General features: G+C 39.5%; 2 protein-coding genes across 2 annotated transcripts; both read right to left on the reverse strand.

Annotated features, from left to right (window-relative positions):
* Positions 1-479: 479 nt before the first annotated feature.
* Positions 480-2,236, reverse strand: LOC135652149 (UDP-glycosyltransferase 92A1-like). The gene has a single exon (XM_065172897.1). It carries the CDS (start codon positions 2,142-2,144, stop codon positions 696-698), a length of 1,449 nt encoding a protein of 482 aa, XP_065028969.1. The 5' UTR covers positions 2,145-2,236; the 3' UTR covers positions 480-695.
* Positions 2,237-6,960: 4,724 nt separating this feature from the next.
* Positions 6,961-8,675, reverse strand: LOC135652174 (UDP-glycosyltransferase 92A1-like). The gene has a single exon (XM_065172933.1). The coding sequence runs from the start codon at positions 8,622-8,624 to the stop codon at positions 7,176-7,178; it is 1,449 nt and encodes a 482-aa protein (XP_065029005.1). The 5' UTR covers positions 8,625-8,675; the 3' UTR covers positions 6,961-7,175.
* Positions 8,676-15,650: the final 6,975 nt, after the last annotated feature.

Consider the following 15,650-nt stretch of genomic DNA (forward strand, 5'->3'; position numbering starts at 1 on the left):
ATCTGGCATGTTTAATTGAACGGGTTTAAAAGTTGGGTTGGTTGATAGGTTATTTTTATTGTTAAAAGAAAATTCTCGGATAAAAACAAATTAGAGAGGCATCATCAGATTAAAAATAAATAATATTTTATTTGATAAAAATACGCAAATAATATAGATCATTAATTGGCTGACTGCTAGTTCATAATTACTGGTCCGAGCAAATCTATTAGAGGCCATCTAAATTTAAAAGTAACTTTTTTCTAATAATCACTTAAGTGAGTTTAGAACGAAGAAATATGACCGGATCCACGCAAGTGAATCCATCTATATCAAGCTCTATCGTCTCCTCCTGCGACGTCAGAAAACAAGATACCTACAAATGACGCCATCGCGTGCTTCCAAGAGAAGAAGAGAACCAAGCTTTTCCGTAGCGGCGTAGGTTGAGTTGCAGGCAATGAATGGTCAAAATTCCAAAGATCAGTTACGACCAGCTGGTGTAGAAAAACACGCCACAACGACTCTTGCAATAATGCGCAATGAAATAGAGACAAAAGCCAGATGGCATCCATCGGGAGGGTCGTTGACTGTCAGTACCACGTGTCCTCCTAGATTCTTGTCTTTATAACAGTAAATAACTAAAAGATGGTCATACTTGAAGGCCATTAGAGTAACAGTCACACGGAGGAGTCGACTTGGTACTGCAAATGTAGGCGTCACATCTTCATCCCCGCACCTCTCATGGAAGCCGCAGCTCGGAAGAACTCGCTCAACCCCTTCACCGACGACCCGAGTCCCTCCCTCCATGCCTCTTTCATCAGCCCCCTCACTTCCTCCACCCTCCTCCTTGTCTCCTTCCCCCTTTGTCCTCCGTGCATCACCTCTTTTACCACCTTCTCCACCACCACCCTGTCCGCCTTGGAGCTCTCCATGTTCCCCCTCGCTACCTCCACGCATACCCCCAGCTCCTCCTCCATGATCTTCGCGTTGTACAGCTGATCCCCCGACAGAGGCCACGCGACGATCGGCACGCCTCGGCTCAAGCTCTCCAGCACCGAGTTCCACCCGCAGTGGCTCAGGAACCCGCCCGTCGACGCGTGCGACAAGATCTCCAGCTGCGGTGCCCACCCGTGCACCAACACCCCTGTCCCTTCGTCTCTCATCCGCTCCTCGAACTTCTCCGGCAGCCACTCCGCCTTGAACTCCCCCTTGACATCGAACCCCACAGGGGGCCTGATGACCCACAAGAACCGGGTCCTGCTCGCCTCCAGCCCCATCGCTAGCTCCTTCATCTGCGGCGCGGCGATGGTGTTCTGCGAGCCGAATGAGATGTACAACACGGATGCCGGCGGTTGCGAATCCAACCATTTCATGATGTGATCGTTACCAGCGCTGGCTGAAGAAGGGGAAGAGAGCAGTGGACCGACGGGCCAAACGGGACACGGAAGCACTTTGCGAAGCATCCGCAACCCAGTCTTCTCCACCTCTTCGACGGTGTTGATGATCACGGCATCGGTTTCCGACGAGAGAGATATCTGTCCCTGAAGGAAGTCCGACCAAGGATCGGTGCCGTCGGCCATGAGCAGGTGCTTCGGGAGCTGCGAGCGGTGGATGATGGTATCGGGGAACTCAGGTAGCGGGAACTCGTCGGAATTCGTCTTTCTGTGGGGTAGGTGAGTCCACAGCGAGGAGTCAACGGTCGTGCCATAAGCTCCGCTGGTGAAAAATATGGAATGAAAAGCTCCGAAACGGCGCGCAACGTGGACGCTCCATGCAAAGAAGTTATCAGCGATGATGCAGAGAGGCGGACGGCCGTCTTCCTGCGTTATGTCTTCGATGAGCTGCTCGAAAGCGGGCTGGAGGGACCGGGAGGCATGGAGGAGAGTGACGATCTGGTGGAAGGGGATGGCCCCGGTGGTCTCAGCTTCAGGGGGGAGTCCGTGGGCGGCGGGGGAGAAAGGAATGGAGCGAAGTCGAATCGAAGAGAGGGAGTGAGGGCAGGACGAACTTTTAATCTTTTGTATGTTGAGAGGGGTGCTGACCAGAGTGACGATGAGAGTGGGACGGCGGCGGCGGAGGAGCTCGGCGAGGGCGACGAAGGGAGTGATGTGGCCCTGGGCCATGAAGGGGAAGAGAACTACGTGTTGGCGCTCGCCGTCCTCCATTGTTGCAAGGATCAGTATTCAGAGTGCGCTGTTGGGCGAGCCATGGTGGAGGTCATGTACAAGCTTTGGATGTGGAAGTCAATCATGTCCACTCTTTTGTTTTTTTTTTTCCTTTTTCCTTTTCTTTATTCATTGACAGGTCATCAAAATTATAACCTCATCGTATTTGGATTGAGATCGTGCGAGTAACTCAACCCGATGACGTCCGTGTGCAATTAATCTAGTGGCTTCGCTGCCATATCCATTGACGATCGGAGAAATAACAAGCATAATTTCTACCGACAAGCTTAGCAGCCCCATCGCTTTTGCTATAAGAATCGCAATTACAGCAGCACTTACGTCAGCTTCCTCGAGAAGGACTCAGACAAGCATTAATATATATACGTACGGGAATCTCCGCAATCCGGCCTGCAAGCCTTTTATTGGATAAGATAAAATTTTCAGATCGCACGTGAGAATTTATCGAAGAATACCTCGTTTTCATAAATAAATAAATAAATATGCTCTACGGTGAATGCGGAGATATTGACAAGGATCACAGTGACTGCGGAGTCGCGGCGAGGAGGAGAATTCTTTAATTATTATATTATATATTTTTTAATATTATTTGGATATTATATATAATATTCGAATAATATAAATATATATATAATAATTAAAAGTAGGAGTCGAAAATTATGTCGAAAGACTATTTTACCGAATGTCAAAAATAAATTTTATGGAATAAGGATTGAATATCACACTAAAAGATTTGTCGTGACGAAGTTGACATGCGAGAAATAGAAAGTTGACAAACAATGCTTTGTCAACCTTTTCGATAGTAGTACTATTAATGATTTTGGTAATACCACTTGGGACGATGATGGTATTATCCAGAATTTAAATTTTATAATAATAGAACTATCACAGTCTAAAATTGTGATATTAAAGGTTAAGATAATAGTATCATTCAATATCAATGTCTTGCTCGTATTCTAAAATTTTAGAGATTTAAATTTTTTATCATATTTTTGAAATCTTGTGGGGATTATAAATACTTTGCTCAGACTTTGTTGATGGTGCATCTATTTATGAGGTTACGAAATATTATAATTCTCTTTTTGAGTTTTGTTTGAGTCTTCTATGATGGGATATAATGCGGAATAACTTTTGTATATGAACAAATACTAGCAGGCCATGAAGCAACGGAATTAAATGAAATCACAATAAAATAGAACACCAAGATATACGTGAAAAATCCTTCCAATATGAAGAGTAAAAATCACGGGGCAAACTAGAGATAATCATCCTAAAATACTAAAAAAAAATAGTAACACTAATCGTCTTAAAATCTTGTCATACTAGTTATGTTGAAGTTTTGATAAGTTGGAAAAAGTTTATAGAGTTATACTCATTTTTGAACTAAGTTATGCTCGTTCAAAGATTTAACCTAAAAAATACCTAATTTTGATAATCAATCATTCTAAAATTCTAAAAAAATACCATTAGTCATCTTAGAATAATATTCTAGTAGTTCCGGAGAAGTTTGGATTAGTATGATAAAATTTCTCAATTTAGATTAATACGTTGAGTTACACTCATTTTTAAACTAAGTTGCATTCCTTCACACATTCAATCTAAAAAATACCTAATTTCCATGATTAATAATTCTAAAATTCTAAAAAAAAAAATATATTGATCATCTTAGAGTCATGCCATTAGTAGTTTTGGAGAAGTTTGGATTAGTTTAGTATTCACGGAGATATACTCGTTTTTTATTTAAGTTACACTTGTTCATAGATTCAATAAAAAAAATATCTGATTTTGATGATTAATCACTCTAAAATCCTCAAAAGTAGAAGAAAAAAAAAACTACTAATCATCTTAAAATCCTATTCTAATAGTTTCAAAGAAGTTTAGATTGATTTACTGAAAGTTCACCAAGTTATTCTTGTTCACATATTTGATCAAAATTATATCTAATTTTGATAATTAATCACTTCAAAATTCTTAAAAAATAAGAAAAATAATTTTGATAATTGATGAAAGTTTGCTAAGTTACGCTCGTTTTAAAACTAAGTTACACTCGTTCACATATTTAACTAAAAATATATCAAATTTTGATAATTAATCATCCTAAAATCTTTAAAAATAAATAAATACTACTAATGATATTAGGATCATGTTCTAATAGTTCCAAAGAAGTTTGGAGTGGTTTGGTGGAAGTTCACTAAAGTTACACTTGTTTTTAAACTAAGTTACACTCTCCTTCACGGATTAAACATAAAAAATATATAATTTTGATAATTAATCAATATAAAATTCTCAAAAAAAAAGAAAAATACTACTAATTATCTTGGAATCATATCCTAATAGTTTCAAAGAAGTTCAAACTAGTTTGGTGAAAGTTCACCAAGTTATACTAAGTTTTTATTTAAGTTATACTATTCAAAGTTTCAAACAAAAATATCCTATTTTGATAATTAATCACTTTAAAATTAAAAAAAAAGTACTACTAAAAATCTTAGAATTATATCCGAGTAGTTCTAGAATAGTTTGGATTGTTTATGTGAAAGTTCACCGAGTTACCCTCGTTTTTGAACTAAATTATGTGTTTCAAAATATTCCCCGTTTTTTATATTAATGACACTAAAATTCTCAAAAACTACAAAACATCCTATTAATTATCTTACCAATATATGCTAAAACTTTTGTAGGAGTTTGAATTGGTTTCATGCAAATCGATTAGGTTATTTTTTTTTGAACTACGTTACACTCGATCACAACTTGAAAGTTTCTTATTTTTTATATTAATGACCTTAAAATCGTCAAAAAAAAAAAATTTCTTTGGTTTTTTTTTCTAAAATGATCAATTTTATAATCTTCTATTCTCTTCTTAACATAAATATCAAATAATCTAAGAACATCAAAATCAATTAATTTATATATGTATACACTTATCTAATCAGTATGTAGACAAGGGAATTCAAAAATATACCTAATGTAATTTTTTTTTACATGATTTAATTTCATCTCATATCAAACTATGTCCTCAACATATTTTCCCAAAATTTTTTCCTCTTATTCTTCTCTTTCTTTTTCCTTTCGTTTTTCTTCTTTCTTCTTCTTTCCTCTCATTCTTCTCTTCTTCTTTTTCTTTTCTTTCTTCCTCTCCTTTCTTCCCACGAGATCCTCTCTCGCTTTCCTTTCTTTTTTCTGTTCCATTTCTTTCTTTCTTCTCTATTCTTTTAACTTTCATGTTTCTCACTCCCTCACTCCCACGCAGCCTCTCTTTTACTTGTGAGAGAGGCAGCGGCACGGAAACCTTATTTTTATGCTTTTTATAATTAATCTCTAATAGTTTAATATTTACAGTTAGATCCTAAAAAAATATTTGCGTAGGAGGAAAAAAAAAAAGAGAATGAGATACGACGAAGGACAAGAAGAGAGAGGCAAAATGAGAGGAGAAGTAGTATGAGGAGGAAGCCAAGGAAGAGGAGACAGTGGAAGGGAGAAGACAGGTAAATGATAAGGATGAGGTGGAGGTGGAAGGAAAGAAGGAGACAGCGAAGGGGAGGAGGTAGAGGCGAAAAATGATAAGATAGAAAGGAAGAAGGTGAAGGAGGAGGAGAATGAATGAGATAAGACGAAGGAAGAGAAAGGGGAGCGATATAGGGGCGGAGGCAAAAGCAAAGAAGATGAATGAGGAGGAAGGAGATAGATGAAAAGGACGAGGGGAAGGTAACGAAGGAGGAAGAATGAGATGAGGCATGTCTAATTGAACGGGTTTAAAAGTTGGGTTAGTTGATAGGTTATTTTTATTGTTAAAAAAAATTCTCATATAAAAACAAATTAGAGAGGCATCATCCGATTAAAAATAAATAATATTTTATTTTGATAAAATACGCAAATAAGATAGATCATGTTAGTGTAAACAATTTTTTAGCCGTGACCTCGGGGTCGACGCAGCTTGGTTCGGGTCCGGATGACGGGTCACCGATTCCTTCGGGAGGAGATTCCTGGCCAATGCGCCCGGAGAGAAACGCCTCGCCTTCGTCCCTGCACACAGGTCGGGACGGGAGAACTCGACCCGACCTCTCCGACGATCAAGTCGGTAAATAATCGTGGTGGGGTTATTTTTTTTGTCCTTCCCCTTCGTTTAGAATGCAAGGGTATTTATAGGGGAGTTCGGTGTTACTTGATGTGCCTGCCCGCAGGGGGTAGGATCGTACCTTCTGATGACGTCTGACATTGCTATCGACATAGCGTGTGGAATCGAACCTGAGCGGTCATTAATGGGCCTCGGTTGGCGTTTCGACCTGTGTCAGTCACGCGGTGTCGAACTAACAGGGCAGTGGGACGTCAGCGGGTGTCACGTAAGTCTTATCATAATTATTACCCTCATCAGATCATTAATTGGCTGAGTGCTAGTTCATAATTACTGGTCCAAGCAATGAATGAATCTATTAGAGAGCATCTAAATTAAAAAGTAACTTTTTCTAATAATATAAATATGGTGAAATTAATAAATTAATTATTTCATCAAATTGAATCAAATTTGACGCGAAGACTTCCTATATAGGAACGTTATTTTGTCGAACTAAATCCCTTAAGTGAGTTTAGAACGAAGAAATATGACCGGATCCACACGTGAATCTATCATCTATATCAAGCTCTATCGTCTCCTCCTGCGACGTAAGAAAACAAGATGCCGACAAATGACACCATCGCGTGCTTTCGATAGAAGAAGAAGAGAACCAAGCTTTTCCGTAGCGGCGTAGGTCGAGTTGCAGGCAATGAATGGTCAAAATTCCAAAGATCAGTTACGACCAGCTGGTGTAGAAAAGCACGCCACAACGACTCTTGCAATAATGCGCAATGAAATAGAGACAAAAGCCAGATGGCATCCATCGGGAGGTTCGTTGACTGTCAGCACCACGTGTCTTGGTAGATTCTAGTCTTTATAACAGTAAATAACTAAAAGATGGTCATTCTTGAAGGCCATTAGAGTAACAGTCACACGGAGTCGACTTGGTACTGCAAATGTAGGCGTCACATCTTCATCCCCGCGCCTCTCATGGAAGCCGCAGCTCGGAAGAACTCGCTCAACCCCTTCACCGACGACCCGGGTCCGTCCCTCCATCCCTCTTTCATCAGCCCCCTCACTTCCTCCACCCTCCTCCTTATCTCCTTCGCCCTTTGTCCTCCGTGCATCACCTCTTTTACCACCTTCTCCACCACCACCCTGTCCGCCTTGGAGCTCTCCATGTTCCCCCTCGCTACCTCCACGCATACCCCCAGCTCCTCCTCCATGATCTTCGCGTTGTACAGCTGATCCCCCGACAGAGGCCACGCGACGATCGGCACGCCTCGGCTCAAGCTCTCCAGCACCGAGTTCCACCCGCAGTGGCTCAGGAACCCGCCCGTCGACGCGTGCGACAAGATCTCCAGCTGCGGTGCCCACCCGTGCACCAACACCCCTGTCCCTTCGTCTCTCATCCGCTCCTCGAACTTCTCCGGCAGCCACTCCGCCTTGAACTCCCCCTTGACATCGAACCCCACAGGAGGCCTGATGACCCACAAGAACCGGGTCCTGCTCGCCTCCAGCCCCATCGCCAGCTCCTTCATCTGCGGCGCGGCGATGGTGTTCTGCGAGCCGAATGAGATGTACAACACGGATGCCGGCGGTTGCGAATCCAACCATTTCATGATGTGATCGTTACCAGCGCTGGCTGAAGAAGGGGAAGAGAGCACTGGACCGACGGGCCAAACGGGACACGGAAGCACTTTGCGAAGCATCCGCAACCCAGTCTTCTCCACCTCTTCGACGGTGTTGATGATCACGGCATCGGTTTCCGACCAGAGAGATATCTGTCCCTGAAGGAAGTCCGACCAAGGATCGGTGCCGTCCGCCATGAGCAGGTGCTTCGGGAGCTGCGAGCGGTGGATGATGGTATCGGGGAACTCAGGTAGCGGGAACTCGTCGGAATTCGTCTTTCTGTGGGGTAGGTGAGTCCACAGCGAGGAGCAAACGGTCATGCCATAAGCTCCGCTGGTGAAAAATATGGAATGAAAAGCTCCGAAACGGCGCGCAACGTGGACGCTCCATGCAAAGAAGTTATCAGCGATGATGCAGAGAGGCGGACGGCCGTCTTCCTGCGTTATGTCTTCGATGAGCTGCTCGAAAGCGGGCTGGAGGGACCGGGACGCATGGAGGAGAGTGACGATCTGGTGGAAGGGGATGGCCCCGGTGGTCTCAGCTTCAGGGGGGAGTCCGTGGGCGGCGGGGGAGAAAGGAATGGAGCGAAGTCGAATCGAAGAGAGGGAGGGAGAGCAGGACGAACTTTTAATCTTTTGTATGTTGAGAGGGGTGCTGACCAGAGTGACGATGAGAGTGGGACGGCGGCGGCGGAGGAGCTCGGCGAGGGCGACGAAGGGAGTGATGTGGCCCTGGGCCATGAAGGGGAAGAGAACCACGTGTTGGCGCTCGCCGTCCTCCATTGTTGCAAGGATCAGTGTTCAGAGTGCGCTGTTGGGCGAGCCATGGTGGAGGTCATGTACAAGCTTTGGATGTGGAAGTCAATCATGTCCACTCTTTTGTTTTTTTTTTCCTTTTTCCTTTTCTTTATTCATTGACTGGTCATCAAAATTATAAGCTCATCGTATTTGGATTGAGATCGTCCGAGTAACTCAACCCGATGACGTCCGTGTGCAATTAATCTAATGGTTTCGCTGCCATATCCATTGACGATCAGAGAAATAACAAGCATAATTTCTACCGACAAGCTTGGCAGCTCCATCGCTTTTGCTATAAGAATCGCAATTACAGCAGCACTTACGTCAGCTTCCTCGATAAGGACGCAGACAAGCATTAATATATTTATATACGGAGGCTCGCACAGGAATCTCCGCAAATCGCACGGGAGAATTTATCGAAGAATACCTCGTTTCCATAAATAAATAAATAAATATGTTCTACGGCGAATGCGGAGATATCGATAAGGATCACAGTGACTGCGGAGTCGTGGCGAGGAGGAGAATTCTTTAATTATTATATTATATGTTTTTGAATATTATTTGGATATTATATATATAATATTCAAATAATATAAAATATATAATATAATAATTAAAAGTAAGAGTCGAAAATTATGTAGAAAGGCTATTTTGTCGAAATTGAAAATGAGGATTTGTCAACGTGTGAAAGAATAAACTTTATGGAATAAGGATTGGATATCATATTAAAAGATCATATGACGAAATTGATATGCCAGAAGATAAAAAATTAATAAATAATATTTTATTAATATTTTTGATAGTAGTACTATTAATGACGATGATGATATTATCCAAAATTTAAATTTTACAATAATAAAACCATCAGATCTAGAATTATGACATCAAAGTTAAGGTAGTAAGATCACGTTATATCAATGTTAGTAGTATTTCAAAATTTTAGATATTTAAATTTTTAATCATATTTTTAAAATATTGTGGAGACTATAAATACTCTGTTCAGAATTTGTTGATGGTGCATCTATTCCTGAGGTTATAAAATATTATAATTCTCTCTTTGAGTTTTGTTTGAGTCTTCTCCACTCATTTGAGTGTAGTTATGATATAAAGTATTAGATATGAGAAGTCTAATATAAAATAACGAGTATGAAGGTTCTTTTCTAAACCCAAAATGGAAAAAATATTGTAAATATTGCTTATCTTCATCTGTTAGAAATAATGTCAGTAATTAAAATTGATGATCTCGAGGGAAGAGGAATTATGAGTGGATGTAGGTTGGAAAGATCAAACCACTATAAATCGATTTGAATTCTTTCTTTTACTTATGATTTTTTATCTTCCTTACTTATTTCTATTCACTTTACTTAAAACTCTTACTCACATGCAACACTTGGTTAATTATATTTTCGAAATGTGTTGTTTTCTTGATCGAGTTTTTAAATCAATCAATGCATAACGTGAACTCAACAAGCAACTACAAATAAGATTATAATTAGAATATTACTTTGTTTTCATGTCATGTTATTAGGCTAAAATGCATTTGAAGAGCCTTTAGTGGGGGCAAAAGTAAGACATTTGGCATGCTTCTCATAGATCTAGTTGAAACTTTTGCAACTCTTAAGAAGTTTCGAATGTGACCCAACCCAACTAAGTGTGCTTTCAAGGTTGGCTCTGAAAAATTTTTAGGTTTCATAGTCCATCAAATCAGAATTGATGTAAATTTAGAGAAAGTGCAAACCATCTCGGATATGAAGCACCATCATCTATTAAGATAATTTAGCAACTAACCAATCAAATCGTGATATATGATTGTATTCTTTTCCTATCAATCACACACTACCATCAAAGCCAAGTCCTACTCGTTCGTCATGGAGTTAACGACCACAAAAGACCACATCCTTTGACTTTTGACCCTGGATCTTAGATGTCAATGGGTCAGTTACAGCCAAAGGAGGCATTGGGCTCATCCTCCAGGAAGCAAAAAGAATATGAGCACTCCCTTCGCTTTGAGTTTGAAGTAACCAATAATGAAGCTAAATATAAGGCTCTTCTTATGTTGGGACTTCACATTAGCAAAGAAATGCTGGTAAGAAAGTTGAAGATATATAGTGATTCATAGTTAATCGTCAAAGAAGTTAAAGGAATCTATGAAGCTAAAGTTCCAGTGATGACTCTCTATCTCATGGAGGCAAAGCGAGTGACGACTGACATTACCCTTTTTTAGTATTGAGCAAAATTTTCGAGTGCACAATGTAGTGGCTGATGCTTTATCGAAGTTGGCTTAGGAGCTCCACCATCTACCAAGAGAGTTGCATTTCATAAGCTAAGTCAAAAGAAGTGTCCATAAAGAAGAGATTGCAACAACTTCCCTTGATCCCACCTGGATGGGTGGAATAATGCGATATCTAATAATTGGAGATTTGCTAGCAGATCTCAAGCAAGCTAGGAGAGTTCGAAGGTAGTCACCTTGGTTTTGTATTATAAACAATATATGGCATCATATTTCTCTCACCAGCTTCTTTTCTGCTATCTACACCCCGAAGAGGCTACTCGAGCCTTATTTGAAATTCATGAAGGAATATGTGGGGAACACGTTTGTTACAGTAAGTAACCATTTTAGTCGTGACCTGGGGGTCGACGCGGCTAGTTCAGGGATCCGAACGGCTAGGATCAGGAGAGACTGCAAGACTCGGGGTCTCGGGGCGGCCGATCACGGGGAATAAGGCTGGGATGCTCCGCGTCGCCGGGTTGGGTCGGCTTCAACCGAGTACCTGCACTAAGGTCGGGTCGGTGATTCGGCCCGACCCCTCCAACGGCCAAGTTAGCGGTGTAGAGGGGAGTTTTTTGGGGAAAATAGTGTGTTTGTCCGCTTACCTTGCCCGCTTGAAGCCCGAGGGTACTTATAGGTGGGCTCGATGTTACCTGACACGCCATCTTACCGGGGCAGGGCCGTGCACCTGACCCCGTCCGTTGCCGAAGTGGGCGTTGCGTGGACGGTCGAGTCGAGTCGCCGTAGGGTATGGCGAGCCTTGGTCGACGCCTTCTCCTGCCACGTCCGGGCGTGCGTGGTCTGGGTATGGCTAGCGAGGGTGCGCGTCATGCTGACATTAATGTTCGTCTGCTGGGGCAGTGTGCCGTCCGATTGAGGCTGACAGCGGGCGGTGTTATGTTAAATCCGGTATGTTGCACCATATTTGTTTTTACCCCTATCAACGTTGGTGTTCAAGATCCTTAAGTAAGGTTACTATTGGCCCACACTTCGTCGAGATGCGATAAAATATGTACAGTGATGTGATAGATGCCAATGCAATGCTTATGTTCAAAGGTTCCCAATTGTAGAATTATTCCCTTTAGATGTAGCCTAGCTATTTGCACAATGGGGACTTGATATCTGAGATCATTTCCCATCGGCATTGGGATTATATTGGTTGGTGTGGACTATTTTACTAGATGGGTTGAAGCCAAACCATTAGCTTGGATCTATTAAAAAATAAGTGAAAAACTTTCTTTGGAAGAATATTATCATCAAATTTGGTATTCCAAGAGTCATCATCACTGACAACAAGATCCAATTTAACAACTTTAAATTTGGAGACTTCTATGAATCATTTGGAATCTGTCTTTATTTTAGCTCAATAGCATACCCCCTAACTAACAAATATACTAAAGTTACCAATCGGACCATTCTTGAAGGATAAAAAAAAAATGTTAAAAGTTAAAGAAACCATGTTGATGAACACCTAAGTATCCTATGGAGCTATCGGACTACTCCAAGAGTTCTGATTGGAAAATCTTTATTTTTCCTTACATTCAATGGCTCTAGTCGAAATCATTCTTCTGATATCCGAACATAAAAATATGACTCAAAAAGCATTGGACGAGGGGCTTCGAGTTAACTTGGATCTATTTGATAAAGTTAGGGTGATAGCACATCTTCGAAACTTAGTTTATAAAAGAACAGTGACAAAGGCCTTCAACTAAAAGTTTCGGTCTTAGCACCTCAATGTAGGAGATCAAGTCTTTCATAAGGCCAAGGTAAGTGATCTAACCTATTCCTATGAAAAATTAGCACCCAATTGAGAAGGGCCTTATAAGGTTGTTGAGGAGGTTCGTTTGAGAATTTATCATTTGTAAACCCTCAAGGAGTTGGACATCTCCGAGACTTGGATCATGTAGCCGAGAAAGTACTATCCTTAAGAGCATATCAATCTTCAATGTAATTATACTTTAATATATACATTTTTATGAATTAAATTTTTTTTTATTCCTCTAAAATAAAATCTTTACATTATGTTCAGTTTGGCCCACATCAAAAAGAGCCATTCAACTAATTTAGAGGGGTTGAGACCGATAAGCATAAGCTTAAAGCATCGACTTGAATTGAACTCCTACCAGTGACTAGTTTGATCATTACAAAGCTTAAAGCACCGCCTTAATTGTCGAAGGGGCTATAGTCGAAAATATCATCGATTTAGTTTTATAGGAACTTAATCGTAAAAGGGATGATCTAGAAGAAAACATCTAAAAGAGCCATGATTGGATCTGGATATTTATTCTAGGATGGACAATCGAAATTTGCCTCATCAAATACGTTATTAAGATCGAACTAATAAGAAAATCTACAAACCCAAATAAAATATTAGAAATTGAAAGCTAAGAAGATTATATCAATATTAAAATAAACAGCACTACCATAAAACATCCAAACAATATAAATTTTAATGAATTATCTAATATTTTTTAAGATGAAGGCGACATAAATTTCTACAAATAATTATTTCAATTAATGAATTTCATGATTAGCAATTATTCAAGAAATTTGAATAAAAATAAATTTGAGACAAATAAAATATCATAGTCGGTTAAGTCAGATAAGATGGATCACTCACATCGATAATTATTATGTTAGCAACTATTTTTGTCAGATAATTTCGTAAATGATGAATGGTTTAAAAAATTGACAAAATTAATTCGAAGCAAATCAAGATCTCATAACTAATTGATTTATTACAAGATGGATCGGATAGTATTCTCATATATTTCCGTGAATGCTGACAACATCACTATCGATTTTATAATTCACATAATATTAAATTTTTAATTTTTAATTTAAAGACTGAAGGTAAAAATATTAAAATAGTGAACTTTTTGTTTAGTAAATATGAGGTTTTAGAGTCAGAATTAAGGGCATTGTGATAAATGAAAGATTTATAATTTATGAAACTAAGAAATATTGATGTACAAAATTTGATAATTTATATAATTTTAAGATTTCAATGAATTATTGAAGTTTAATATCACCATCCCGAATTATTCTCAAGAGACTCATGACATTTGGGTAACCACGATAGACTGTCAATCAATTAAAGCAGGAGAGAGGAGGCAGCGACAGCCACGAGATAGGCAACCATGACGGCACGCAGAAAGCCATGGTTCTTCTTCCCTTCACGAGAGACGACACCATCAATAAAGAGGCACGACGAAGAACAGACGGAACCATGATTGCCATGGCCAACCTGAGGTGTTTCTTCTAAAATGATATGTTATTTAAATTTATATGAATTAAAGAGGCTCATATGAGGCCAGCAAATCTTATAAGAAGAGAGGAGAGGACGTGGGACCAGTGGAACCACGAGAAGGGAGACAGTCACCGAGAGAGGATTCGGAAGGACCAAGCGATGATCGTCCGAGGACGACAGGGACAACGTGGAGAAGACGTGCCTTGCCGGGTAGAGCAGTAGAGGAGAGAGGAGCAGAAGAAATCTGTGGACCCAAACCTTCTCACTCTTCTTGTTCTCAAATTCTCAATTATTATTTTGGATAAAAAATATATTTTTGATTTCTGTTGATATTTTTATTTCTATTAATCAGTAGATATTTGTAAAACAAATTTGTAATTTGCTTTTGTATTTTATTAAAAATATAAAATCGGAAAAATAAATTGTTTCTCTTGTTTGACGTTTAAAAAAACACTATGATAAAAAAATACTATTTTATTTTGTTGATATTTAAACTCTGGATCTCTTAATCAAGCATCACTGATTTCCATCGAGGCTAATTGCTATGTCAGAGCTTAAACTAAAACTTGTACATTTCTGTCGTCGTTCCACCGTATCATAGTGATTAAGATTAATTATTAATTACTTAAAAAAATTTATTATTTATTTAAAAATACTAATTAGAGCATCAGAGAGATTACGTTGAGAATCTCATTCGATCTCGGCCATCGTGCATATTAATTATTTAACTAACATTCAAACCTTCTTTCTAAGCACATCAGACTAGTTATGTATGAAGACCTATATTGAATTGAGCTGATTCAGTCATCACTGATATATGATAGTATTTTGGGTGTGAAGTTTTAACTTGAAGTGTGGAGCTTTTTGTTACATGACAGCATAGTCTGGGCTGCAAAAGAGGGTTTTGATCAGGTAATGCAAATGCCGAGATGCCTCTTTCCTTCTTTTCTTTCAGTTTGACCAAAAGCATTCACGTTATGCTGTAGTTCATCTACTTCTTGGACTACTATGAGTGGATTTTTTTTTTATTCTATATCACGCTGGTGTTTCTTATTAGCATTTCATCTGTTTCGAGTCTAGTAAAAGGGGGATTTGGAATGCGCTTTTATACTAGGTGTTTGCTTTTGTAAAATTTACTTATTTTTAGATCATGATTTAATCATGTTATAATTATAATGGTGATATAGGAATAATCAAGGTTAACAGTACCGAATGAAATCACCCGATATGGATGATATATATCGGTCCGACGATATATTGATATGCGGATTGTTACAGTGCTTCAGTATTATACTGTAGCACTGCTATAGTACTACAATGTTATACTATAGCAATACTATAGTATAAAAATATTATAAAATAATTCGATGTATCGCTCGGTACATCCTGATGTACCGCTCGATACACCGATATTGTATCATACCGAATCAATATCAAAACACCGATATAATATGATATTGTACAACAATAATGATACATTCTTACTATACGA

The sequence above is a fragment of the Musa acuminata genome, chromosome BXJ3-11 (genome assembly GCF_036884655.1).
Source record: "Musa acuminata AAA Group cultivar baxijiao chromosome BXJ3-11, Cavendish_Baxijiao_AAA, whole genome shotgun sequence".
NCBI lineage: Eukaryota > Viridiplantae > Streptophyta > Magnoliopsida > Zingiberales > Musaceae > Musa > Musa acuminata.

What these genes read in the sequence shown, in the direction of transcription:
- LOC135652149 (XM_065172897.1), bottom strand. Translation starts at nt 2,144, where the DNA reads ATGGAGGACGGCGAGCGCCAACACGTAGTTCTCTTCCCCTTCATGGCC.
- LOC135652174 (XM_065172933.1), bottom strand. Translation starts at nt 8,624, where the DNA reads ATGGAGGACGGCGAGCGCCAACACGTGGTTCTCTTCCCCTTCATGGCC.